Source organism: Balaenoptera musculus, chromosome 5 (assembly GCF_009873245.2).
Source record: "Balaenoptera musculus isolate JJ_BM4_2016_0621 chromosome 5, mBalMus1.pri.v3, whole genome shotgun sequence".
Lineage (NCBI taxonomy): Eukaryota > Metazoa > Chordata > Mammalia > Artiodactyla > Balaenopteridae > Balaenoptera > Balaenoptera musculus.
The window spans coordinates 104,433,142-104,460,613 of NC_045789.1; the positions used below are offsets into that span (position 1 = coordinate 104,433,142).

The following is a 27,472-nucleotide window of genomic DNA, read 5'->3' on the forward strand; positions in this document are numbered from 1 at the left end:
AGTCTCTTGCCATGGGGGCTTCTCCGCAAGGCTGCTCGCAACATGGTAGCTGTCTTCCCCAAGACAAGCAATTAAAGAGAGTGCAAGAGAGAACAAGGAAGACAGAAGCCATTGTCTTCCTATGACCTAATCTTCTTAGAAGAAATATCCTATCACTTCTGCAGTATTCTGTCCATTAGAAGCAAGTCAGTAAGTCCAGCCCACATTTAAACAAAAGTTTACATATCAGAAAGCAGGGATCACTGACAGTGATTTTACCATGTACTTGGGATTTTTAAAAAATACTAATGCCTGGATTCACATTCCAAGACATTCTGATCTCATCTAGGATGAAGTTTGACCTGAATACTGGGATACTGTAAAGTTTTTTAATTGTTGTAAAAAATACATAATATAAAATTAACTTTCTTTATTTTTAAGTGTACTGTTCAGTAGTGCTAACGATACTCACATTGTTGTGTAACATATACTTAGAACTTCTTCATCTTGCAAAACCGAATCTCTATACTCATTGAACAACACCCTTTTCCCCCTCACCCAAGCCCCTGACAACCACCATTCTACTTTCTGTTAACATGATTTTGACTACTCTAGATATATCAGTGGAATCATACAGTATTTGTCCTGGCTTATTTCACTCAACATAGTGTCCTCAAGGTCTATCCATGCTATAGAATGAGACAGGATTTCCTTCTTTTTTACAGCTGAATAATATTCCTCTGTGTGTGTGTGTGTGTGTGTGTGTGTATCCCACATTTTCTTTATCCATTCACCTGTCCATGGATACTTGGGCTTCCTCTGCCTCTTGGCTATTGTGAATTATTTTGCAATTAACATGGGCGTGCAAATAACTCTTTGAGATCCTACTTTCAGTTGTTTTGGATATATACCCAGAAGTGGCATTATTGGATTAAATGGTAATTTTACTTTTAGTTTTTTGAGGAAACTCCAAACTATTTTCCATAGCAGCTGCCCATTTTATATTCCCAAAAGCAGTGTACGAATGTTCCAATTTCTCCACGTCTGTGTCAACACTTGTTATTTTCTAGCTTTTTAAAAAACAGTAACCATCCTAATGGGTATGAGGTGTTATCTCACTGTGGTTTTGATTTGCATTTTTCTAATCATTATAAATGTTGAGTACTTTCAGATGCTTGTTGGCCATTTGTATATGTCCTTTGTAGAAATGTCTATTCAAGTCCTTTGGCCATTATTTAGTTATTTTTTAAAATTTGTTGAGTTGTAGGAGTTCTTTACATACTCTGAATATTGATCTCTTTTCAGATATATGGTTTGCAATTATTTTCTCCCATTCTTTGTGTTGCCTTTTCACTTTAATTATTTCTTTTGCTGTGCAGAAGTTTTCAAGTTTTATGCAGTCCCACTTATTTTTGCTTTTGTTGCCTGTGCTTTTAGTGTCATATCCAAGAAATCATTGTCAAATTCAACATCATGAAGTTTTTACATGTGGTTTGCTAGATATAGTATTCTTGGTTGGCCATTTTTTTTCCTTTCAGCATTTTGGATGTATCATCCCATTCCCTTCTGGCCTGCAAGGTTTCCACTGAGAAATCCAACTATTATCTTATGGGAGCTCTTGCTTTTCTCTTATTGTTTTTAAGATTCTCACTTTCTGTGACTTTTGACAGCTTGAGTACAATGTGTTTCAGCGTAGGTTTCTTTGGTTTTTATCTTAATGGGAGCTTTTTGATCATCTTGAATTTGTATGTCCATTTCCTTCCTCAAATTTGGAGGTTTTGGCCCATTATTTATTCAAATAGGCTTTCTGACCATTTATTTCTCTCTTCTCTTTCTGAAACTCCCATAATGCATAGGTTGGCCTGTTAAATGGCATCCCACAAGTCCCTTAGGATCTCTTCACTTTCCTTGTTTTTCTTTTTGCTCCACTGATTCTATAATTTCAAATAACCTGTCTTCACGTTCACTGATTCTTTTTTTTCATCCGATCCAGTCTGCTATTGATCCCCTCTAGTCAATTTTTCAATTTATCATATTCTACAGCTCCAGAATTTATTTTTGGTTCTTTTTTTCATAGTTTCCATATCCTTGTTGGTATTCTCACTTTGTTCATGCATCATTTTCCTGGTTTCTTTTAGATGTCTGCAACATCTTTGAGCTCACTGAGCATTTTTATGATGGTTATTTTGAATTCTTTGTTGAGTAATACATTTCCATTTGTTTAGGGTTGGTTTCTAGAATTTTATTTTGTTCCTTTGATTGAGCCCTGAGTCCCTGTTTCTTTGTATGCCTTGTTATCTTTTGTTGGAAATTGTATATTTGAAAAAACAGCCACCTCTCCTGGTCTTTATGAAATTCTTCAGTAGGGAAAGACCTTCACCAATTATCCCAGCTAAAGATTCTGGGAGTCTCTCAAACCTTTCTGGAATGTGCCTTCTCCAGGCTTTGGTGCATTATCTCCAGCTGGACTTCGGCTTTTTCCTACTCCAGAGTAACCCCAGGTATCTATCAGCAGTACTGCAATCAATATCTCTGGAGTATAGCAATGCACACGACTCACTTTTGTTCTCAGTGGACCTCAGGCATCTAAAATGTGCCACTCTCTTAAAATGTGCCACTCTCTTTTCCGTCAATGTTCCAAGTAAGATGAGACAGAAACCAGTGCCTTGGGCAGCCTCTTAAAAAGCCAGAATATAAGACACATGTTCCAGCTTTTTCTTTTCCTCCTGAGGGAGAACTCAAAAGTTGGGAGTTTCCTCCTGATTGCCCTTGCTCTGTAGGAGGGACGTGGGGTATGGTGGGTAAGTGCAATGGAATATTCTAATTGCTCCATTGTGCCTCTTCCTGGCATTGTGCTTGCATGGAATGCTATAACCTCTCAAGTGGTTTCTGGAGTTACCATAAAGGTAATCTGGTCCTCATATTGTTATGAGAGTGTCTCCATGTGGGAAAGTGAGCCTGGAGTTTCCTATTCTGCCATCTTGCTGACATCACTCCTCTAATTTCTGGGATTTTCAAAAACTCCCCAGGTGATTTTAATGGGTAGCAAAGTTTTGGAACCACTGACTTTTCCCACACTCCTATCTAGCTTTCTTCACTCAGAGGTTTCTACTGAGAGCTCCCTTAATAAATCATTTGCATAAGAATCTTAGGGAATTCCCTGGGAGTCCAGTGGTTAGGACTTGGCACTTTCACTGCTGTGGCCCAGGTTCAATCTCTGGGTGGGGAACTAAGATCCCACAAGCCACGAGGTGTGGCCAAAGAAAAATCTTAATCTCAGCCTGAGCTTCTAAGAAAACTTGCTTGGTAGCATGATTGGCCTATTTCCTGCAAGAAGGCAACAGCAAACAGATAAAACAAAACACAGGTTAATAGGAAGTTTCAATTAAAAAAATGAGTACCCATTAAAGTATCACCAAATATTTGGGGAAAGCCAACACTTTGAATTGAGGCACCATGTTCATTAAATGGAATAATTTATACCCAAGGAAAGAGATATACTAAAAAGAGAACAACAAGAACATGACTTCAGAATAAATAAATATCCTCAGAATCACGAAAGTATACTGTATCTGTTCATAACATTTAACTATTGTTCTTAGAAATTAACAATTAATTGCCAAAGTTAAATAAATAAATAGGTGATATGGACATAACTGTAGAGTGAGTTAATAAGCTAGAGAACTGAGCAGAGAAAATTTTCCAGTGTGTACTGCAAAGGCAAGCAGATGAGAAGTATAAAGAAAAACTTAATAGATATGTAGGAGGGAGTTACAAAAGGACATAATAAAAGAGAACTGAGGAGAGATAAAAGATATATTCAAGACCTGGACAAAAACTGGATACACAATCCTTTGATTGATTCAAAGATTCCACCAAATATTGAGTAGATCAAAAATTTTTTAAAAATCACCTGAGGATAATAAGAAATTGTTGTTAATTTAGTTAGAAAATGCACTTATCTTTTAGAAATGCACATGGCATCCACTGGAATGGATAAGTGGAGGCAAAAGTTAAATGGATTGAAAAATGAAAGGAAGCTCAGGATATAGAGATAATGATTATAGACTATTATTCTGAGGAATTTGGACATGAAGGGAAATGGATGGCGGATAATAATAGATGGGACATTGGATCTAGGAAAATAGCGTTTGCTGTTTTTTGTTATAATATCTATATCTATACAAAATATCTTTCATATATAATACATATATTACATATAATAGATACAGATTTTATATCTATGTACATATGGTGTATAAGGAAGAAGTCATTACGTTAAAAATAGAGATAGATTATGGTATAGGAGGAAAAAATAAATTGATGACGTGAATTATCTTGGCATTAAGCATTTAGAGACTATGAATATTTGTTAAGGATATAGCGGATTTAGGACATGGCTATGTTTCTGACCAACTGATTTCCAAGATTTTCTACCACTGTGAAAATAATTTTAATGATAAGCTTGTCTATACAATATTCTGAATATTTCAATAATTTAAAACCAAGAATTTTAACTGAATATTTTCATAGAGAAAAATGAGAAAAAGTTACCCTAATAGAAATCCCCATTGCCAGGGAAAATTCATAAGCAAGTGGGAAACAACAGCAGTTGAACATGCCTCTATGAGGCAAGGACCCATAGACAATCTTAAACAAACTCCTTTCAAATGCTTCAAAGCCTGAAATATAAACATAGTCACATTTAGACAAACCTATACTGGCCAATAAGAAAGTTATTTTAAGCAAATATTGAAATACATTCCAGATTACCCACTGGGCTTTAAATGCTAATGCAGCTCATTTTATATGCCATCATATATTGGATTATAAACTATTTCATAGTTTATAAAACACCTGTATTTTAATTATTAAAAAAGACCCATTTCTCTGTGATTAAATAACTATTTCTGCCTCCCTTATCTTCCTAGTAAATAGTATAATGAAAGTATCCTATAGGTTTATTTCCATCAGTTAACTTGTAGGGATGAACTGTTTGATTAGCGGTAATAATTATGCCAAAAGAGAAAATCATTTAAAAACTGCAAAATTAACTGACAGGGAAAACTTTTAAATTTTCTTATTGGTTCAAATTTTCTACTGGATAATACAATAAATTATCACTGTCTATAATTATTTATGCTCTTAGGATACTTCCACCAGTCTTATATATTTGCCACATTTGTTATATCCTGAATAGCTGGTATATTCATGAATATCCATCTTTAAAAACCCAAATAGATTTATGATCCCTAGACAGTAATATTTTAAGAAATATTTGAAAAGATTAGCTTTTACAAAAATGTAAAGATAATCAGGAACATAGTTCTGTGGGAAAAATTCATGAAACAATAATATTATTGAAATTCTTAATCATTCTGAGAAAACAAAACAAAAGCAATAACTTTTTACAGGAGGACCTTATCCTTTGTTAACTGAAAAGTAAATAGTTCTCCACAGAAGAGCCACAACTCTCAAATGATACAAATGTTGCATGCATAAGGGACATTTATGTCTATGTAAATAATTAAAGATTATCTCCAATAGAGATCTTATATCACAGAGATTTCTTTTCATATCAGTAATATAACCAGAAGTAGAAATTAAGGTGTCAATATTTCTGCAAAATCTTTGTTCTTTGTCTTAGTTTTGCTCTACCTGGAACAGCAGTAAGAAAAATTTTGCCTCTTTTTCTTTTCCACCAGCCTCTAATATTGAAAATAACCATACTCAAGGTATAATTGGAAATCTACCTGTGGATCGAGTCCAAGCCCAGCTTGCACTAGAATAATGGTAAGGGCAGTGTTTCTTAAAGTTGAAGACATTGTGTTACTAATATAGACGTGATCACTGAGGAATGGAACATTCCTAACGGTAAAACCAGCCAGTAACATCCCTTAGAAGAAAGAAAATAAACCATGTCTGATTCAGTTCATTTTCCCAAGAGAGAAAACAGAAATGCTTAATTTCCCTTCTTCAAACACACTATGTCTCTCGCTACTTTGGTGAAGGGCAGGTTACATGCAAGTGGAGGAAACAGCATAAATGAAGGAATGGATATAAGAAATGATATATGTCAACGGGGTGCAACAAGCAATTCAGTATTGCTGGAACATAAAGGACTAGGATGGGAGTGGGGAATGGGCTGGAGGGACCAGATCATGGAAAGCTACCCCTAACCTCTACCCTCCCCTGTTTTGGCAGAGTAAGTCACCATGGGAAAGTTTTAGGCAGGAAGTGAGATAATGAGTCTTGTATTTTCTATGTGATGGTCTTGGCAAATTAGATAGACATAAAACTGAAGGAGAGACCAGACAGAAGGCTCTGCCGTAGTCCGTGGAATGGTTAGAAACAAAGAGGCTGAGCTAGGACAAAAGTGGAAGTTTTGGAGAGGAGGAAAAAAGATTCAGTAAATACTTGGGAGGTGCTGAATGGGTGTTATGATCACAGAAAGGGTGTTAGAGATAAGCGAGAGTGATTACCTCTATTGACAGTAACTAAATACTTGAATGTATTGAATACTTAGAAGATATAATACACCTCTGATAGAAGTTCTTCCACTAATTTTCCTCTACCTGGAGAATTATATAATAATGGTGATGAAGAAATAGGGGGTACCATTGTTTAGGCAGATGATGCATTGATGAATATACATAGTGGAGATGCTCAAACAGCTCACCCAAAAACTATAAAACCTTTTGGTGCCCTAGTCACTATAACATTTGAATCTTGTAATTGTATTTGAATTAGGTTATCTACAGAAAAATTCAGTTTTTTTCAAATTTTTCCTTTTCTACAATATATGTAAAGTTAAGTAAAAAATGTCCTATTAAATGATAAAGCAACAAGAATCATATGCTAAGTATATTTAAAGTATTTAAAAATATATTTCAGGAAAAATCTGTGTGTGTATAGAGAATAAATACTTCTATAAACAAGCTATATATACACATACATAATAAGTACACATATAAAAAAGCTAGATCATATACATTGAAATAGTTCTAAATTATATCTACTCTGACAAGAATATAGTCATAATTTACATGTAGTCAATGACAAAAAAATGAGAGCTAATTATTCACTTACCAAGAAGAGGGGGAAGTTGAGGCACTGAAGGTATTCTAATGATTTCCAAAAGTTTCCCGCCAATAACAGCACCATAAAAGATAATTAACAGTCCAAATAAACTTCCATCAGGAAGAACTTCAGGGCCTGAGAATGACCAGGTTACACACCATATCATAAAAAGTATAGCTCCTGAAATATAAAAAAGTGCATGTCTATATATCTATCTAGACGTAGATATATACATATAAGAGAGGAATTTGATTTCATCGAATATATTAATAGCCAATCCTATATAATGATACATAATGTACACTAATGTTGCTTGCTAGTGTAGTTAAAGAAATGTCTGTTTAACATATATTCCAAAGTCCTTGTCAATCTAAAAAAAGTATTTTTATTAAAAAATATTTTTAAACTATCTGTGAATCCTTTAAAGTGCTAAGCTTTCTCATAATATATGACATTTTAAAAATGTCATGGCAGTATGAAGAGATTTACTTCATTTTATATTTTAAAGTAGCTTTTTCACCAGGAATAAGATGATTTGTTGTGATAACAGTTCTCAAATTTATTGAAGATCATAGTGGCAGTGTGCCACTTTTTTTTTTTAACATCTTTATTGGAGTATAATTGCTTTACAATGGTGTGTTAGTTTCTGCTTTATAACAAAGTGAATCAGTTATACATATACATATGTCCCCATATCTCTTCCCTCTTGCGTCTCCCTTCCTCCCACCCTCCCTATCCCACCCCTCTAGGTGGTCACAGACAGTGTGCCACATATTTTAATGGCAGCAGACTAAATATTTGTATTGAAAGGATAACTCAGTTGATGTTTGGGTATAAATTATTAAAGGGGACAAAGGCTGAGGAAAAAGTAAACCTGGTCTTCGGGAGAATGTAAAGTATCTTAGATTATGTATAGGAAGTAGAGGTGGACAGGATGAGTAATGATAAGGTAGTAGCCATATTATTTCCGTCAACTAGGTACTAAGGAAAGTCCCTACTCACAGAGGGAATTCATAGATTTCTGTAAAGGACAGAAGGTTATACTGCAAACTGCCATCTTCAAATTAAATAGCTACCTTCATTTACTATGAATCATAATTTCTAATGTTTTTTTTTCAGGTCCTTAAAACAGCTTAAGTGTATTCTTTAGCTGTGACTCCTTTTTGGTGGCTCCAATCTGCCAAGGGTGAAAGAGGAGAATTTTGACAAACTCAAGCAGGAAGTTAGAAATAAGATTCTTGTCCCCTCCTCTCTGACTATAACCACTCCACAAAATTGGAATACTTAAAAGACTGAACTCTTACTAAAAGAATGAACCAGAAATTATCATTCTACTGATAAAGGGAGAAGACAAGGCAGATTGTTTGTCTTAGCTGGTCTCCGGGTGGCAAAATCACTTCTGAGAATTCATACAGGCCTCAACTAACTTATGTTTTGGGCTCAAATTTACATGATTTGTATGGTTTAGGAACCCCCAAACCCTGAATTTGGCATAAAATGTATCTTCCCATGGAACTATTCCTAGGGCACTTGGTAGATTCTAGTTCAAAATATCCCTAATAGACACTCCTGATTCCAGACTGCATAAAGTCTCAAAGACAAAAGCCCACTGAATCTGAATTTATAATAAAAACTTACAAAATAAGAAGTAATCCCCATGAACAAAAGTTGATAGATACAACAAAGAATGGGCTTAGATATCCAAAAACTTCAGCTAACAGAACCAGTAGATAGACAATATAAAATATGTATGTTCAAAGAAACTCAAGACAATTAAAAAAATACTTAAGACATAAGAAAAGAAATACCTGGAAGCATTGTAAAAGACTCAAATACAAATTTAGAAAGAAACTATAATTACTGAAATTTAAAAAATCACTAGATACCTTAAACAGCAGGCTAGATACAGCTGAAAAGAGAAATATGGTAAACTGGTAGATATGAGGAAATTACCTAGAGTGTAGCATAACAAGAAAAATGAGATGGAAAATATGAGATATTTAGATTTTGGAAAAGATGTAAAATATATCTAATAGTAATTTCAGAAACAGAATAGAAAGAGTGAAAAAGAGACAATATTTGAGAAGAAAATTGGCTTAACAAATTTATAGAATTGATTAAAACCATAATCAATTCTGTATTGATTTGGACACAGGAAGTAAAATAAATTCTCACCAGGATTAAATAAAAATAAATAGATACTTAGACACAATGTTGAGAAACTACAGATCACCAAAAACAAAAATAATGTCTTAAAGAATCTAGAGGGAAAAACATAGATTAGTCATAAAGAAATAAACATTAGAGCAGATCCTCAATTCTCAACAGCAACAACAGAAGCTGGAAGATAATGAAATAAGGTCTTCAAAGTACAGAGATAAAATATCCAATGTTGAATTCTGCAGCAAGTTAAACTATCATTCAAGAAAAGGACAAATGAAAGATATTGTCAAGAAAATATATCTAAGAATATATTCCATTTTTACTAGGGGAAAAACTATTAGAAGATATGCTTTAGGAATAAGGACATAGGACTATAAAGGAAGGAAAAATGAACAAAAAAAATTGTAAACATGTAGGTTGGTCTAAACAAGTGTTTGATTGTATAACAAATACCTAATCAAAATTGCTAAATCAGGGGATATAAAAATAAGTTCGATATGGGATTTCCAACAATGATAACATGAAGAAGTTGACAGTTTATTTCAATAAAAAAGTCTACATATAAAACTGTATAAAATAATAAAAGCAACTATTTCAGGACCTTGAAAACTGACCAAAGGCAGTTATCAAATTGAGAAGCATTTATTCTTGAAAAAAATGCTAGAGTTTTGGGTAGGATCACTGAGAGTCTGAGGCCTTCCTGCCTGGGATTGCTACCATTCCTCTCATCCTTCTCCCCCGCTTCAGCTCAGTTGGGAAAAACTAGTTATACCAGCATGGAGTTGGAAGTAAAAACCAGCAGCTTTCCTGCCAGAGGAGGTGGAATGGATTTGATATGGAGTGGAGGCAGAAAACCCATGACCTTGCTGGCTAAAAGTGGCAGACTGGTTTGGGAATGGACAGAGAAAACATGTAGTTTTGCTAGTTTGAGGCTGCAGTCCAAGTTGAGGCAAGTGGCAGACCAGCCAAAAATGTGACTGGGAGATATTGGATATGAAAGAGGTATCGAACGGTTGAAATAAGTTCTCTACATATCCATGGCTAATTGGGCAAGTATGCAAATACAGGGAAGACTCAAAGAGTATGGCAAAAAGTGAAAAACGATGTGAGACCTGAGTACTAGCAGCAACTTTAAATGCATTCTTCAACCCATCTACAGATCACCTGGCAGAGGGTGGAAGACTTATTGGCCTGAACACAATGTCTCTCCCAAATCATTAGGTGACTACTAAGCTATGCAGACAAAAGGGAAACCACTAGGAAGATAGTCTAACAACAAAAAAATAAACAAACAAAAAATTGATAAGAACCACTGGCTGCTGCAAACCATGGGGCAGGTAAAAATCCACAGTTTAAGTACATGTGAATTACCAAAACAACAATAATAATAACAAAAACCCTAAAAAATAAAACTGAATTCAAAGTTGCAATAATGTGTAATTAAAATGTTTAGTTTTCAACCAAATTTTCTAGATGTGCAAAGAAACATGAAAGTATGATACCTACTCAGGAAAAAAGCAATCAATAGACATAGAGTGGGTCCAGGTGTTAGATTTACAAAGTGTTCAAAACAGCTATTATAAACATGTATAAATAATTAAAATATGATAAAAATGTGCCATTTAATAGAGAATATCAATAAAGAGATAAAATTTACTTTAAAATGAAAATGGGCATGGGAGAAATGGGTGAACTGTTTTTGTTTTTAGTTTAAATAAATTGAATTTAAAAAATTATAAGAGATTATCTAATGCAGATCCATAACTTTAGGCAGGCCAACTTCCATTTTTTTAATAAAAGAAAATCTAGAATTGAAACATACAACAACTGAAATGAAAAATTCACTGGAGAGGTTCAACAGCATATTTGAGCTTGTGAAAGAAAGTATCAACAAACTTGAAGATAGATCAATAGAGATAATCAATATGAAGAACAACAAGAAAAAAGGAATGAAGAAAAACATAAACAGAGCCTCAGACAGCAATGGAATACCATCAAGAGTATTAACATATGCATAAAGGGAGTCCCAGGAGGAGAAGAGAGAGAGATAAAGGGGGAGAAAATATTTGAAAATATAATGTCCAAATTTCCAAATTTAATGAAACCAAAGACAGCCAAAGACAAAGCAAAAATCTCGGGAGTGGCAAGAGAAATGACTCATTACATATGGGGACAATAATACAATTAATAGCAACATTTTCATCAGAAAAAACGGAGGCCAGAAGGCAGTGAAGTGACAATTCAGAAGTACAGAAAAAAAAGCAACAACTGTCAATCAAGAATCCTTTATGCAGTAAAACCATCCTTCAAAATGAAGCTTAAATAAAGACATTCTCAGACAAATAAATAAATAAATAAATAAATAAACAGAATTCATCTTTGCTGAAGAAACACTAAAGAAAATCTTTAAGTTGAAAGGAAATGACACAAGGTAATTTGAACCAATAAGAAAGAATAAAGGGCACTGAAAATGATAAATAAATGTCCAAGTATAAAAGATTGTGTATATATGTTTTTCTCATTTCATCTCAATTTTTTTAAAAAAAGCTTAAGATTTTTAAAAGCAATAAGAATAACAAAATATTGTTGAGTTTACAGTATATAGAGGTATATTGGCTCAAAGCTGCTATATAATACCAAATTACGTCAATATTAAACTGAAGTAGACTGTAAAAAGTTGAAGGTGATTACGGTAATTCCTAGAGAAACCATTCACACTAAAGCCTCTAAAATACAGCTAAAATAATAACAGAGAAATTGAAATAATACACTAAAAATACTTGGTTAAAACAAAAGAAGCAGTAGAGTAAGAACAGAAAAATAAAAAGATATGACAAATAAGAAATAATGCAATGGTAGACATAAGTCTAACAATATCAGTAATTATGTTAAATGTGACTGGACTAAAATCAAAAGGCAAAGATTGTCATAGTGGATTAAAAAAATATCCAACTATATGGTGTCTATAAGAAACACACTTCAAGTGAAATGAACAGGCTAAAAATAAAAGGATATAAAATATATATCATGCAAATGGTAATCATGAATCAAAGAGGTAAACACAAGGGGATTACAACATGTCTTAAAGTGAATAAAAATGAAAACAGAATATATCAATATTAAAGGAATGTGATGTGTGTAGAGGGAAATTTATAGGTTTAAGAATATATTAGAAAGAAATAAATAATCTAAAACTGACAATCACATCTATCTTAAAAAGTTAGAAAAAGATAAGTAAGCCAAATCAAAAGTAAGTAGGATGTATGAAATTAAAAAGATTGGAGTAGAAAATAATAAAATAGAAAATAGTAAAACACTAAAGAAAATCAATGAAACAAAAAATTGATTATTTGAGAAGGTCAGCAAAATGGATAAAGTTTTAGCTAGAGTGACCAAGAAAAATAAGAAAAGACACAAACCACCAAAATCAGAAATGAAAGAGGAAACATCACTATAGACCCTACAGAAATTAAAAGAATGTTAAGGAAATATTATAAACAACTTCAAGCTAAAAAATTAGACAACTTAGATGAAATAAACAAATTCCTAGAAAGACATAAATTACCAAAACTGATTCAAGAAGAAAGGAAAAATCCAAATAGACCAATATCAAATGTTTGCTATTTAAAAAATAAGAGTACTGTATACAGAACAAGTTTAGTTACTATGTTACTGGGAAGAGGGAGTAAAATAAGATGGAATTCAGTTGATTTAAGATCCAAAGATTCTTTGATTTTATGGTGTCCACCCAGATTATATCTGAGGTGATAGAGAAATTTGGGCTCTAAGGTTACTCATGAAATTGCAGCTCAATTCCTGAAAGAGGAAATAAAGGGGGTATAGTACAGGAATGATCTTCTAGGAGATGGATCAAAAATTTTTTTCAGTAAAGGACCAGACAGTAAATATTTTCGGCATTGAGTCATATGGCCTCTGTTACAAATACCCAACTTTGCCATTTTAGCACAATAGAACTTTATAAAACAAGTAGGGGACTGGATTTGGTCTATGGGCTGTAGTTTCCCAGCTCCCATTTTAACAACAAATAAAAAATTATACCTGGATGTAAGTGAAGAGCAGACTGCTTCAGGCAGAAAATTACTGTAAGGGACCTATGATGATTTCTTGGGTTCTATTCTTCCTAACATCTTTCTTCTAGCAAGGCTACAAAATTTTTCTCTGCATCATATATTTTTTCCTAAAGTTTGTAATATTTCATGAAATTTTACTAACCAGATATTTATTAGCATAAATAAGCACATTGTTTGAAATTAATCTTTTTGCTGTCTTGCCCAACACCAACCTGAGAGCTGATAAACTAAATGAATGAAAGTTTTGATTAAGTGAAGGAAGAAAAGGACATAAGAACAAAACCAAGCTAGTTCAAGATGGCAGACAGGGCACATAATGCTTAACTGAAATAAAAGTATAGAAATATAAAAAGGAAAAAACATATCACCATGAAGAGAATTGGGGGAGAAGAGATAGTGGTTGTCACACACTTCTGGGAGGTGAAAGCAGATAGGACCAGGTTGAAGGATGGAAACAGGCAGAGAAAGCTGCAGCCTTAAATATGCGAGGTACCTACAAAAGAAATCCATTTGACAATAGAAACTGGAGGAAAATCTGAGCTTAGAAATAGTATACAGCTAAAGGAAGGAGTGAGAAAAGGGGCCTAAAAAGGGGAAATTAATCAAGGGTTTGTACATGGTACAACAGCATCAGTCAGCAGCTCTATTCCTCTCTCCATTCCTGTGCTTAGAAACTGCTAACATTTATCATACTTTTAGTCATTGAATGGATTACCTAAGGGAGAGCTAAAGCTTTAAGAGTGATTGTTTGAGTTCCAGAGTGAAAACAACTCATTCTGGTATGTGGAAAGCCCACAACTTCATAGTCAGCTCTATGTCCATTGACCACAAACTAAAGCCCATCAGTCAATAAAGCTTTGTCCTGCCCTGTCCCAGGCAGAAGATAGTCTCAGAGCGGGGACCTGACAAGAAAACAGTCCTACCTTCACAACAGCATAGTATATCTGCGTAAGCTATTGAGACCTTCCTTCTTAAGTATCAGACAACCGAGGATCATTAACATAAAACAAAACTCAGCAGCAAGAAAAGGAAAAGTCAAGCAAAACAAACTGAAAAACTGTCCTCAGAAGAAACTGATAATTCAGGGACCAGAATGAAATAAAACAAAAATTTTAAATTATATTCTCAGAGATTTGAGAATGTACATGAAATAGGAATAGAATACCATATGAAAGGAACAATTAGAGAACAAAAAGGATTCTTGGAGATAAAATAAATATGATTGCTGAAATGAAAAACTGGAAAAATGAAAGACTGAAAATGAAGTAAAGGAAATCTCCTAGAACAGAAAGCAACATAAAGTGGTGGTAAATATGAGATAAAAACCAATCCAGGTTGTCCAATATCTGACCAGAAAAGAGAATAAAGAAAAAAAAAAGGAGGGGAGGGGGGAAATTATCAAGGAAATAATATGCAACTTTCTTAATGTTCAGGTTGAAAAGGTCAACTAAATGCTCAATACGAAGCATGAGAAAAGATCCATACCTACACTTATCACTGTAAAATGTTGCAAAAGCAAAGATATAGAGAAGATGCTAAAATCTTCTAGATACCTTGAAAAAAGCCATTTCCAAATGAATTATAAACAGATTTATATACTATTTCTTAGCAGCAACTCTAGATACTAGAAGACAGCAGATAAACCCTTCCAAAATTCTATGAAAAATTATTTCTAATCTAGAATTATATACCCAACTAATCAGATGTGAGAGCAGAATAAAAACGTTTTCATATATGTGAGGTCTCTGAAAGTTTAGCTGTCATGTATCCTTTTTTTTTGGCACTTCCTTGAGGTTGTATGCTAGCAAAACCAGGAGGAAACCAGGAAAGATGAAGGATTTTAATCTTGGAAACAGTGGATCCAAACCAAGAGGGCATTGAAAGGAAGCTCTAGGATGACAGTCTTCCACAGACCTAGAAAACAACCACATAGGTGGAAGCAGAAAAGGAGGTCTCTGGGAGGAAAGTCTCCAGAAATAAAGAGGACTTCTTAAAGTTTATAAAACTATGAAGACAGTAAAAAAAAAAAATCAGTGATTGCCAGGGGATTCCAGGAGGAGGGAGGAATGAATAGCTAGAGCACAGGAAGTTTTTAGGGCACTGAAACTATTCTGTATGATACTGTAATGATGGATGCATATCATTATAAATATGTCAAAACCCACAGAACACAAAGAGTGAACCCTAATGTAATTTATGGACTTTAATAATAATGTATAATATTGGTTTATCAATTGTAACAAATATACCACACTAATGTAAGGTGTTAATGATAGGGGAGACTGTGTGTGTGTATGAGGGGGTTAAGGGTTAAATGGAAACTCTCTGTACCTACCACTCATATTTTAGGTAAATCTAAAAAAATTGCTTTAAAATGCTATTAATTTTAAAAGAAAAAACCTATGAAACAATATGAGATGGTGTGACATATGTATAATTGAAGTCCCAGAAGAAGAGGAGAGAGAGAATGGAGCAGAATAAATATTTGAAGAGAAGATGACTTTTCAAAATTGATGAAAGACAATACACAGGTCCAAAAAGTCTAGTGAAGCCCAAGCAGGATAAATACAAGGAATAGTATGCCTAGTCACATTATAATTAAACTGTAGAAATCAAAGATGAAAAGAAAAAGTTTAAATCATCCAGAAAATATAGTCAAATTACATTTAGAGGGACAACAATAAGAATTATGCTGGCTTGTCCTTAGAAATAAAGGAAGCCAAAAGACAATGAAAGAACAGCTTAAAAGGGCTTAAAGGAAACAGGGCCTGTGAACTTGAAGTCTATACCCAACAAAAATATACTTCAAAAATAAAGGTCAGAAAGAAGAACAAAGGAGGTATCACACTTGCTGATTTCAAACTATATTACAAACTTATTGTAATCAAATTGTATGGTATTAGCATAAAAACAGACACATAGATCACTGGGTCATTTGTCATTCTGGAGCCCAGAAATAAACTGATATATGGTCAATTAATTTATGACAAAAGAGCCAAGAATATACAATGGGGAAAGGACAATCTTTTCAATAAACGGTATTTGGAAAATTGAACGGTCACATGCAAAAGAAGGAAGCTGGACCTCTATCTACACTATACACAAAAATTAACTCAAAATGGATTAAAGACTTGAACATAAGACCTGAAATCATAAAACTTTCAGAAGAAAACATAGGTATTAAGTGTTGGTATTGGTGATGAATTTTTGGATTTGACACCAAAAGCAAAGGCAGCAAAAGTAAAAAAAAAAAAAAAAGGGGGGGGGGTGTGGACTACATCAAACTAAAAAGCTTCTGCACACCAAAGGAAACCATCAACAAAGTGAAAAGGCGACCTACCAAATGGAAAATATTTGCATACCTTATATATGATAAGTGGTTAGTGTTCATAATATACAATGAACTCATACAACTCAATAGCAAAAAAACCCAGACAATTCGATTAAAAATTGGGCAGAGGATCCGAACAGGCATTTTTCCAAAGAAGACATACAGATGGCAAACAGGTACACGAAAAGATGCTCAGCATCACTAATCATCAGGGACATGCAAATCAAAACCCCAATGAGATAACACCTCACACCTGTTAGAAAGGCTCTAGTCAAAAAGACCACAGGTAATAAATTTTGGCAAGGATGTGGAGAAAAAGGAACCCTCATGCACTGACAGTGGGAATGTATATTGATGTAGCCACTATGGAAAACAGAATGGAGGTTCCTTAAAAAATTAAAACTAGAACTACCATATGATCCAGTAATTCTACTTCTGGGTATTTTTCCAAAGAAAACTCTAATTCAAAAAGTTGTAAGCATCCCCATGTTCATAGCAACATTATTTACAACAGCCAAGATATGGAAACACCTTAAGTGTTCATCAATGAATAAATGGATTAAAAATGGTAGATACATATACATATATAGTACTATATATAGTATATATATGTATATATAATGAAATATTATTCAGCCATAAAAAAGGAGGAAAATCTTGACATTTGCTACAACATAGATGGACTGACCTTGAGGGCACTATGCTAAGAGAAATAAGTCAGACAGAGAAAGACAAATACCATATAATCTCTCTTATATGTGGAATTAAAAAAAAAAACAATCAAGTTCATGGATGTAGAGAACAGATTGACAGTTGCCAGAGGCAGAGGGTAGGAGGGTGGGTAAATGGGTGAAGGGGGTCAAAAGGTTCAAACTTCCAGTTACAAAATAAGTCATGAGGAGGTAATGTACAGCATGCTGACTATAGTTAGGAACACTGTATTGCATATTTGAAAGTTGCTAAGAGTAGATCTTAAAAGTTCTCATCACAAGAAAAAAATTTTTAACCATGAATGATAGACTTATTGTGGTGATCATTTTGCAATATTTACAAATATCAAATCATTATGTTATGCACCTGAAACTGTTATATGTCAAATGTACTTCAATTTTTAAAAAGGCCAAATTAGAAATTTTCAGACAAATAAAAGCTGAGAGAATTAATTACTAGCACAATTACACAACAAGAAACATTAAAAGAAGTTTTTTGGGCTGAAGGGAAAGAATCCCACATGGAAGCCCAGATTGCCAGAAAGAAATGTAGAGAACTAGAGAATGTAAACATGTGAACAAATATAAGGGAAATTTTTTTTAAACTTAAAGGTTTTGGTTTTTTAAAGCAAAAATAATAAGAATGTAGAAGTAAAATATATGATAAATCTAGCACAAGGGCAGAAGAGGGATAAAGAAAGTCATACTGTTGCAAGACTTTTCTGTTATCTTGATGTGAGCGATGGTTTTCGACAAATGTATACATTTGTCTACATTCATTGAGCTGTGTACACTTAAGATCCGTGCACTTTGTGGTATGTTGACTATAATTCAATAAAGTACTATTAACAACAAAAATTTTATGAGATGATGGAGAGTTTGGAAAAAAAACAGGAGTATGATACAACAAACAGTGTAAGCACCCCCTGCCCACAAATTTTGGCAGTTATGGACAAAGCTGCTATAAACATTTGTGTGCAGGTTTTTGTGGGCATAAATTTTTAGCCCATTTGTGTAAATAATACCAAGGAGAGTGACTACTGAATCATATGGTTAGAGTACATTTAGTTTTGTAAGAAACTGCTAAACTGTCTTCCAAATTGGCTGTACTATTTTGTATTTTTAGCAGCAATGAATGAGAGTTCCTGTTGCTCCATATCCTCACCAGCATCTGGTGTCAGTGTTTGGGACTTCTGGCCATTCTAATGGATATGCAGTGGTACTTTGTTGTTTTAATTTGCAATTCCCTAATGACATATGATGTTGAGAACATTTTTATATGCTTATTTGCCATCTGTATATTTTCTTCAGTGAGGTGCCTTTTAAGGTCTTTTGCCCATTTTTAATCAGGTTGTCTGTTTTCTTATTGTTGAGTTTTAGAAGTTCTTGGTATATTTTGGATAGTTCTTTATCAGTTGTGTGTTTTGTAAATAGTTTCTCCCAGTTTGTGGCTTGTGTACTCATTCTCTTGACATTGTCTTTCACAGAGTGGAAGTTTTTAATGTTAAATAAGTTCAGCTAATCAATTATTTCTTTCATGGATTGTGCCTTTCCTGTTCTGTTTTGTTTTTAAAGTAATCACCATAACTAAGGTCATCTAGATTTTCTCCTACGTTAACTTCTATGAGTTTCACAGTTTTGCATTTTACACTTAGGTCTATGTCCCACTTTGAGTTAATTTTTATGAAGGGCATAAGGTCTGATCTAGATTAATTTGTTTTGCATGTGTATGTCCAGTAGATCTAGCACCAGACTACCTTTCTTCCATTGGGTTGCCTTTGCTCCTTTGTCAAAGGTCAGCTGACTATGTTTATGTGTATCTATTTTGAGCTCTCTATTCTGTTCCATTAATATATTTACATCCTGTTCACCAAATTATACTCTCTTGATTATTGTAGGTTTATAGTAAGTCTTGTAGGGGAGTAGTGTCAGTTCTTCAATTTTTAATTTTTCTCCTTCAATATTGTGTTAGTTATTCTTGGTCTTTTGCAATATCTATATAAACTTTAGAATGAATTTGTCGACACTATGAAACAACATGTGGGGATTTTAATTGGAGTTGCATTGAATCTATAGATCGAGTTGAGATGAACTAATTTCTTGACAATATTGAGTCTTCCATGAACGTGTAAAATCTATACATTTATTTAGTTTTTAAATTTCTTTCTTCAGAATTTTGCAGTTTTCCTCATGTAGATATTGTACATATCTTGTTAGATTTATATGAAGGTATTTCATTTTGGGAGTACTAGTGTAAATGGTGATATGTTTTTCATTTCAAATTCCATTTGTTCATTGTTGGTAAATAGGAAAAAAACCTGACCCTTGTATACTAACCTTGTACCCTGCAACGTTATTATACTCACTTTTTAGTTGTTGCAGGAGATTTTTTCCCCTAGACTCTTTGGATTTTCTATATAGACAACCATGTCATCTGTGAACAAAGGCAGTTTTATTTCTTCTTTCCCAGTCTGTATGCCTTTTATACCCTTTTCTTGTCTTACTATATTAGCTAGGACTTCCAGTACAATATTGAAAAGGAGTGGTGAGAGAGGGCATCATTTTCTTGTTCCTGATCTTACTGGGAAAGCTATGTCCTCACAATTAAGTATGATGGCAGCTATAGATTTTTAATTGATGTTCTTTGTCAATTTGACAAAGAACTTGTAATTTGCTGAAGTTTTTATCATGAATGAGTATTGGATTTTTCAAATGCTTTTCCTGCATCTATTGATATAATCATGTGATTTTTCTTCTTTAGCTTGTTGATGTGATGGATTACATTAATTCATTTTCAAATGTGACCCAACCTTGCATACCAAGGATAAATCCCACAAGGTTGTAAAGTATACTTCTTTTTATATGTTGTTGAGTTCTATTTGCTAATATAGAGAATTACAACAAATTGAGAATTTCTGCATCTATGTTCATCAGAGATATTGGGTTTTTTCCCCTTCTAATGTCTTTAGTTTTGGTATGAAAGTAATACTAGACTCATAAAATGAGTTGGCAAGCTTCCCTCTGCTTCTATCTTCTGGAAGAGATTGTAGAAAATTGGTATAATTTCTTTCTTAAATAGTTAGTAGAATTCACAAGTGAAATCATCTGAGTCTGATACTTTCTGTTTTGGGAGGTTATTAATGGTTGATTCAATTTCTTTTACTGGTATAGTCTTATTCAGGTTACCTACTTCTTGTGTGCATTTTGGTAGATTGGGTCTTTCAAGGAATTGGTCCACTTCTTCTAAATTATCAGATTTGTGGACATAGAGTTGTTTATGATGTTCCTTTATTATCATTTTAATGCCCATGGAATCTGTAGTGATGTTCCCTCTCTCAGTTCTGATATTAGTGATTTGTGTTTTCTTTTTTCTTAGTTAGCCTAGCTGGAGGCAATCAATTTTACTGATCTTTTCAAAGAACAAGCTTTTGGTTTCATTGATTTTCTCTATTTCTTGTTTTCTATTTTATTGATATCTGCTCTAATTTTTATTATTTCTTTTCTTTTGCTTACTTTGAATTTATTTTGCTTCTTTTTCTAGTTTCCTACAGTGGAAGCTTAGATAACTGATTTTATACCTTTCTTCTTTTCTAATATATGCATTCAATGCTATAATTTTCCCTCTAAGTACTGCTTTCAGTGCATCTCACAAACTTTGATAGCTTGTATTTTCATTTTCATTTAATTCAAAAATGTTTAAAAATGTCTCTTGAGGTTTCTTTTTTGACCCATGTGTTATTTACAAGTATATTGTTTAATCTCCAAGTATTTTGGGATTTTCTAGCTGCCTTTCTGTTAATAAATTATACTTTTAAGTCCATTGTGGTCTGAAAATTTATGTTGACAAATCCCCAAGCTCAGATTCTTTCCTCAGCTGTGCATAGTCTCCTAATGAACCCATTGAAGGCATTCATTTCTGTTACAGTGTTTTTGATTTCTAGCATTTCCATCTCTCTGTTTACATTACCCATCTGTTCTTACATGTTGTCTACCTTTCCACTGGAGTCTTTAGTATATTAGTCAGAGCTGTTTTAAATTCATGGTCTGATAATTCCAACTCCCTTGCCATATCTGGGTCTGGTTCTGATGCTTTCTCTGTCTCTTCAAAATGTGTTTTGTGCCTTTTAATACATTTTATATATTTTTGTTTAAAAGGGAACATGATGTTCTGGTAAAAGGACCTATGGTAATGTGACGGTAAGTTGTAGGGGGAGAAGAAGAGTTCTATAGTCCTATGATTAGGCCTCAGTCTTTTAGTGAGCCTGTGTGCCCTGGGCTGTAAATTTCACAAGTTCTTTTTCTTTTTTCTTTCTTCTTTTTTCACCCCCTTAGGTTGTATGGGATGGCTAGAGAGGGCTGGAGTTGGGTATTTCTCTTCTCCTTAGTTGGTTAGGCTAATAAAGTTCCCAAAGATTATACTCTGATAAAACAGTTTCTCTTGAGGGCAGGTTTTATTAAGAACAGGATGCTCTGGTGTATCTCACGGTGGTCACCGTTTCTCTCTCCCCGACAGATGGCTCATGGAGGTACAACTCACAAAAGGATGTCCCCCAACACCGTGACTGGGTTCCTCCTGTAGTTTTTAACTCTCAGACTTGCCCACACTGAGCTTCCAGCTAACTGACGAATTTCCTGCCCTCGCTACTGGTTCCTGCAGAGGTTTCTGCTCTAACTTAGGATTCTCTGTATCAACCTGTCTCTAATTTGGGGGGCAGTAATTTGCCCTGTGACCTCACTTCCTTGATGGAACTAAGAAGAGTTGGTGATTTTTCAGTTTGTTCAGCTCTTTGTTGTAAGGATGGAGTGATGATGCTGGACCAGAAACTGGAATTGTCTGGGATATTATTTTTGAGCTCTAAACTTCCAAGACTGCTTACTTTATGAAACTAGTGGTAAGATTTTAATGGAGAAATTTGGTTCCAAGATTATTTGAAAATCATAGTTGGATATATCATAAAGCTTCCCTTTCACTTATTTAAAGGAAAAATAACTTAATGGAAATAAGTTAGTACCTTTATTCAAAGTAAACTAAAAAGAAACAAAAAAGTTAAAACCTAAACTTATTGCCCTAGAGTATCCATTTCTTTGCGATTAGGGAAGCCAACCTCCAAGTAAGATATAAACAGTGTGATTAAAAGTGAGGAGACTGATTTCTACATGTGGTTGAAAGTTTAGATTTCTTATTTAATTTAACCTGTGTACACTGCAGGATTGTTGAATTAAACATGACTTGTTGACAAACCGCAGCTCTATTTCTTTCTATTATCCAGAGTATACACTCTTTTAAGAGTTTGTTTAGTTTGAAAATAGGGTGTGTATGTGAGAGGGGGAGAGACAGAGAGACAGACTGAAAAAGAGAGTACAAGAATATAGACCCCCAAGACAGAAACATGAAGCTCCTTAATTTCTCTAAATTTGCAAAATCAAAAATGAAGGAAAACAAAGGAGGAAACCAGTTAGAAGTATCAAAGTTTGTTGTTATAAAACTCCTCAACTAGTTCCTGAGCAAACCACAGTCCTCAACCTCAATGGATAATCTTTGGTGACCAATACATTTCCCTCTCTTCCACATGCACCGGCCCTACTTCTAACATCTGCTGTATAGAAACTGCCCCCTAAATAAGGTCATGGGGATGTGTATGTGAGACCTATGTGCAGAAGTTATATTTACAAAGGAGTCCAGTCACTTACATGGGCAGATGTTCAAGTTTACTTTAGATTCAGAGCCTTAAAAATACTGATTTTAATTAAAAAGCAACCTTTGCTAAATGAATTTACTACATCAACTAATAAAATTTTCAAAGTTTAAAGTTAGCAAGCAGCAAAGAAAAACAATGTAAACTTCAAATACTAATCCTTCATCATATTTTAATCTAATTTTTATTCTCTGTGAGATCTGTACTTCTAGAGGTCAAACACTCTCTCTCTCTCAAGTTTAATCATATAGAAATCTAGGGGAAAAAAAACCTTCTATAAATATTTGGTGACAATGAGATGCTTTAAAATTTTAGTGGGAAAGCAAGTTCTATACAACTCTTTAAGACAGCCTAAAATTTGGGGCTTAATTTAAATAAGAACCTTAATATTGGCAAAAGTATAATGTTCCTTCTAGCTACTTAAAACTAAATGTCAAAAGTAGGTTTTAAATAAAAATCTTTCTATCATTCTGTTTCTAATTTCCAAAATTTAACATAAAAAGTCATGAAAAAACATTAAAATATAGATCTGTTAAGCAATTATTATTTCTGACAGATTTAAGGAACTATTTCCTCTTTGTCCACATATTGCTTGTAAATAGGGCTGCTCATCTGATCTGGAGTGTATAGATTAAGCAGTGTCTTTGTTGGCTTGTATTTTAATATTTGTCAAATATATTTCTCATTTTCTATCCATTTACATATCTTATTTCACATACCATTTGTAATAGCTTTATTCAGTGTTCCTTGTGGAGGACAAGAACCCTTCTTTTCCATCTGTGGTTTTGTTTCCTCTGTTTTTGCCAAGACAGTTTCCTTAGTTTCTTCATGTTCATTAGTATCACTAGCTTTGAGGATCTGAAGTAAAAACAAGAAAGTCTTTTAAGAAATAGACTTGTACAATTTTATGAATGTAAGAGACAACCAAATCTCGTAATTAAATTCATATTATTACTGTGAACATGGAGAATTATACTTACAAAAGAATATTCATGCTCTATATCAATAGGTATTTGGGGAGGTAACAACAGTGTATTTTGTAGGGCACCTTGATTTAGCCTTTTGTAGATCTGCCTCTCTGCCATATTCATTTGTGATTTATGTATACTGAATAAGTGCGCCTATAGTGCAGGCAGAATAATTAAAACTGTCCCTACTTAGTCTAACTCCCAAAGATCATTCAACAAAACTTTTGTAGAATTAAAATGCAACTAAATTGGAAAGGAGGTGAAATATAGTTGGATTCATTTCATTTGAAAAATTATATAACAAAGAAAAATGAGAAAAAACAGATCAAGCTTTCAGAAATTCAAGGTTCATGCTTTTTCCACTACTATTTATAGATAACATATTTAGATGGTTTATGGGTATACCTCAATCTTCCAGTATTTAATGGTAGTTAGTCTAATAATGAAACTGCTGATTTAGGGGGAAAAAAGACACCTTTAGTTTGTGAGAATATTGAAAGGCTTCTCCCAAGGTAAAAACCAAACCAAAACAAAAGATTAAAAAGAAACAGAACAGAATAGTTAACCATGGAATAGCGATATTCAAACATCTTTGCTGTTATCATGATGCATGTGTGTGTGCATATGCAAGTACGTGTGTGGACATGCAGGCCAACGCTTTGAGTGTATTGATAATATTTTTGAGTGCAGTGGAGAGAGAACATCACATTGTCACAAGAAATGGTAACAAAGGCTAGAGAGCTTGGACAGATTAAGGAAAGGAAGAGGAAGCATTTAATGACTCGGGAGACAGACGCACCACAGCAGCTGATGTAAACGAATTATGTAGCTCTTTAAGATCAAAGTTCTTTAAACCGGATCATGATTAATCTGTTGGAGTTCTGATATAGAGACCTTTTTCTGGAAAGTCTGTCACTATACAAAAGGTCCAGGGTAAAGACACAAAGGTGAGTTTTGATTAGGGTGGGTGAAAGGTCATATACAATAAAACCATATTATTTTAAGTTTTATTATTTCAGAATTTACAATAAATTGACATAGAGTAAGATGAAGTCTTTACAGACAAAGTAATTAGAATCAATGGTGAATATTTTAAACATTTTTTAAAAAGGACTTTTTTGGCCCTTAAGAACTGTAGAAACCTCTATTTAAAAAATAAACAATTTATAATTCTAATTATGAGCAATTATTATTTAGTAAAACTAGGTCAACAAAAGGTCTAATGACTTACTCTACATACTTGCAAAAATAAAAACCTGGGTTTCCTTCGAATGTACAGCACAACATTTTAATTAATTTAGATTTTTCTTTACCTCTTGTACTCTAAACTACTAACTTTATTCTGGACATGGCAAGAAATAGTAAGCCAAATTTTCATTATTCCTAAAATCTGCCTCTTCGGTTCCAAAATAATCTATGGTCACCCCTTCCATGTTTTCATTCCTTTTGCCCATTTCTTAGGACATATTAAAACTAGCTATTTTAAAATGACCACTTCATTGTGTTTTTTTTTAGCATGAATCATTTATTTTTTAAATACCCAGATAACACATGATCATTTTAGAAAAACAAAAAATATAGATAAACAGAAAAAAATAAAGTCATTCCAAATCCCACTATTCGGAGTTAACCATTGCTAACATATTGATATATATTTATCTAGAAATGTGTGCATGTATGTAAAAGAGAGAGGGAGACTGAGAAAGGGAGAGATTATGTGTGTTATTTATTAATAAAAATGTAAATATACTAGTGTTCCATAACCTGCTTTTTTACTTAATATGTCATGGATATCTTTCACATTCAATAAGTATAGGCTATGAATTCATTTTCTATGGTTTCATAGTATAAAATGACCACTTCTCACTTTTAAACCAAACATATAAAAAAACCTATTAAGTAAACTTTAAAAATAAATTTTAGCATCAGATGGTTTTCACATCATATGTTACAATATAGTTTTAATTTTTTACCTGAGGAGTTGTAGATGACTGGATGTTTTTATCCTCCAAATGTTCATTTTTTGGATCTGTGATGTACATGCTAATGTTTAAAAGTAATTTGAAAGAAAGAAAAAAAAAAAGGACTATAAGTCCATCTGAAAACAAACACGGTTAAGTGGGATTAATTTTTAAATAATTTTTTAGCATAAAGTTTCACCACAGTCAAGTCAGATATCTTTATAGTAAAAACAGTCCAAATATTCATTTTAAAGTTATTAACCAAAGTCATGTGCATAAATTTAAAAAATCATTATCACAAAACAATTTAATACTTCTCAGTAGTTCATAATCCTGGGCCGTATCTTAAAAGCATATATCCGAAAACTTAGTTCTTTATTTCATGCACTGAAATAATATGTTTGAGCTAATTTCCATCATTGATTTATTCTACTCAGTCAACTCCTGCATAAGAGACTCCAAAAAAATTTAAAATGAAATGTGATCAACTACATTAAAATCTACATCTATAAGCATGCTGTCTTTATAAATGGTCCATTAGAAAGGTCTGCGGGTCCAACACTTAAGTAAAATAAAATAGGTTTTATTTTGAAGAAGAATGAACTAGGAAAAAACAGTGAACTAGAACCATATCAAGAGGAGAATTAGTTCTGGAAACATTTATTTTAAAATATCTGTTGTTTCTACCTTCTCTGTGATCTTTGCTGCCTTTGAGTAGAGGAAGAGTATCTTTGCCTTAAAAATATCTTTCAATTCTTGAGTTACTGTTGAGGACAAAATTAAAGATTTCAAGTTTTAATTTTTAAGTACTTGATAATAATGTGTTTCAAGTATCTATATTTTTTAAAAAGGCAAGCAATTTTAATAATGAAAGTTTTTAATGAAAAGTAACATTAATATCTGAGTACCTACCATATGCTGGGTGCTTACATATATTGTCTCACTTTACAAAGTAAAATATTAGTGTGTAAAATTCTATAAGGAATCATAACTGAACTTACGATATTAAAACAGAAAATAACATTTATTTTTCAAAATTTGATGAAAAAATTAGATCTCTAAGTCCTTTTAAAGTAAAACTCCATTTTAGTTAAAGGGAATATCAGAATTATTAGAATGACTACCTGTTAGCTGTTAGACCAGAAGCTAAGTGTTAGTAAGCCCTATGAACAAGGAATGTGGGTGAATCACGTAAGCTGTGTCAGGTTCTGAAGGGACAGGCTGAGGGTTAGCACCATTAAAAAATCTGAACGCTAGTACACAAGAGTCAGGGCACAAAGTTCACCTACTCAGTAAGTTCTGAATGCCTACTCTTCTGGATTCTGAAGATAAAAGCAGCAAAACAAAACGGGAATATAGGTTTCTACTCTCATGGAGCTTATATTCTTGTAGGGGTGAAGGGAAAGACAATAAACAATATTTTCAGACTGCAATTAAATACTGAAGAAAATAAACCAGCATGATGTCACAGTGATCAAGGGGACATTTCAACT

At 33.4% G+C, this 27,472-nt stretch overlaps 1 protein-coding gene across 1 annotated transcript in view; it reads right to left on the reverse strand.

Moving 5' to 3' along the window:
- The window catches only part of SLC9B1 (solute carrier family 9 member B1), a 66,770-nt gene that overhangs the window by 19,814 nt on the left and 19,484 nt on the right, over window positions 1-27,472 (reverse strand). The window contains exons 2-7 of the mRNA XM_036853069.1: window positions 26,667-26,743; window positions 25,992-26,061; window positions 23,770-23,908; window positions 7,069-7,239; window positions 5,733-5,875; window positions 4,534-4,661 (exon numbers count right to left, since the gene is read on the reverse strand). Coding sequence (XP_036708964.1) covers window positions 4,534-4,661; window positions 5,733-5,875; window positions 7,069-7,239; window positions 23,770-23,908; window positions 25,992-26,060 — 650 coding nt within the window. The 5' untranslated portion in view covers window position 26,061; window positions 26,667-26,743. The remainder of the gene's footprint in view (window positions 1-4,533; window positions 4,662-5,732; window positions 5,876-7,068; window positions 7,240-23,769; window positions 23,909-25,991; window positions 26,062-26,666; window positions 26,744-27,472) is intronic.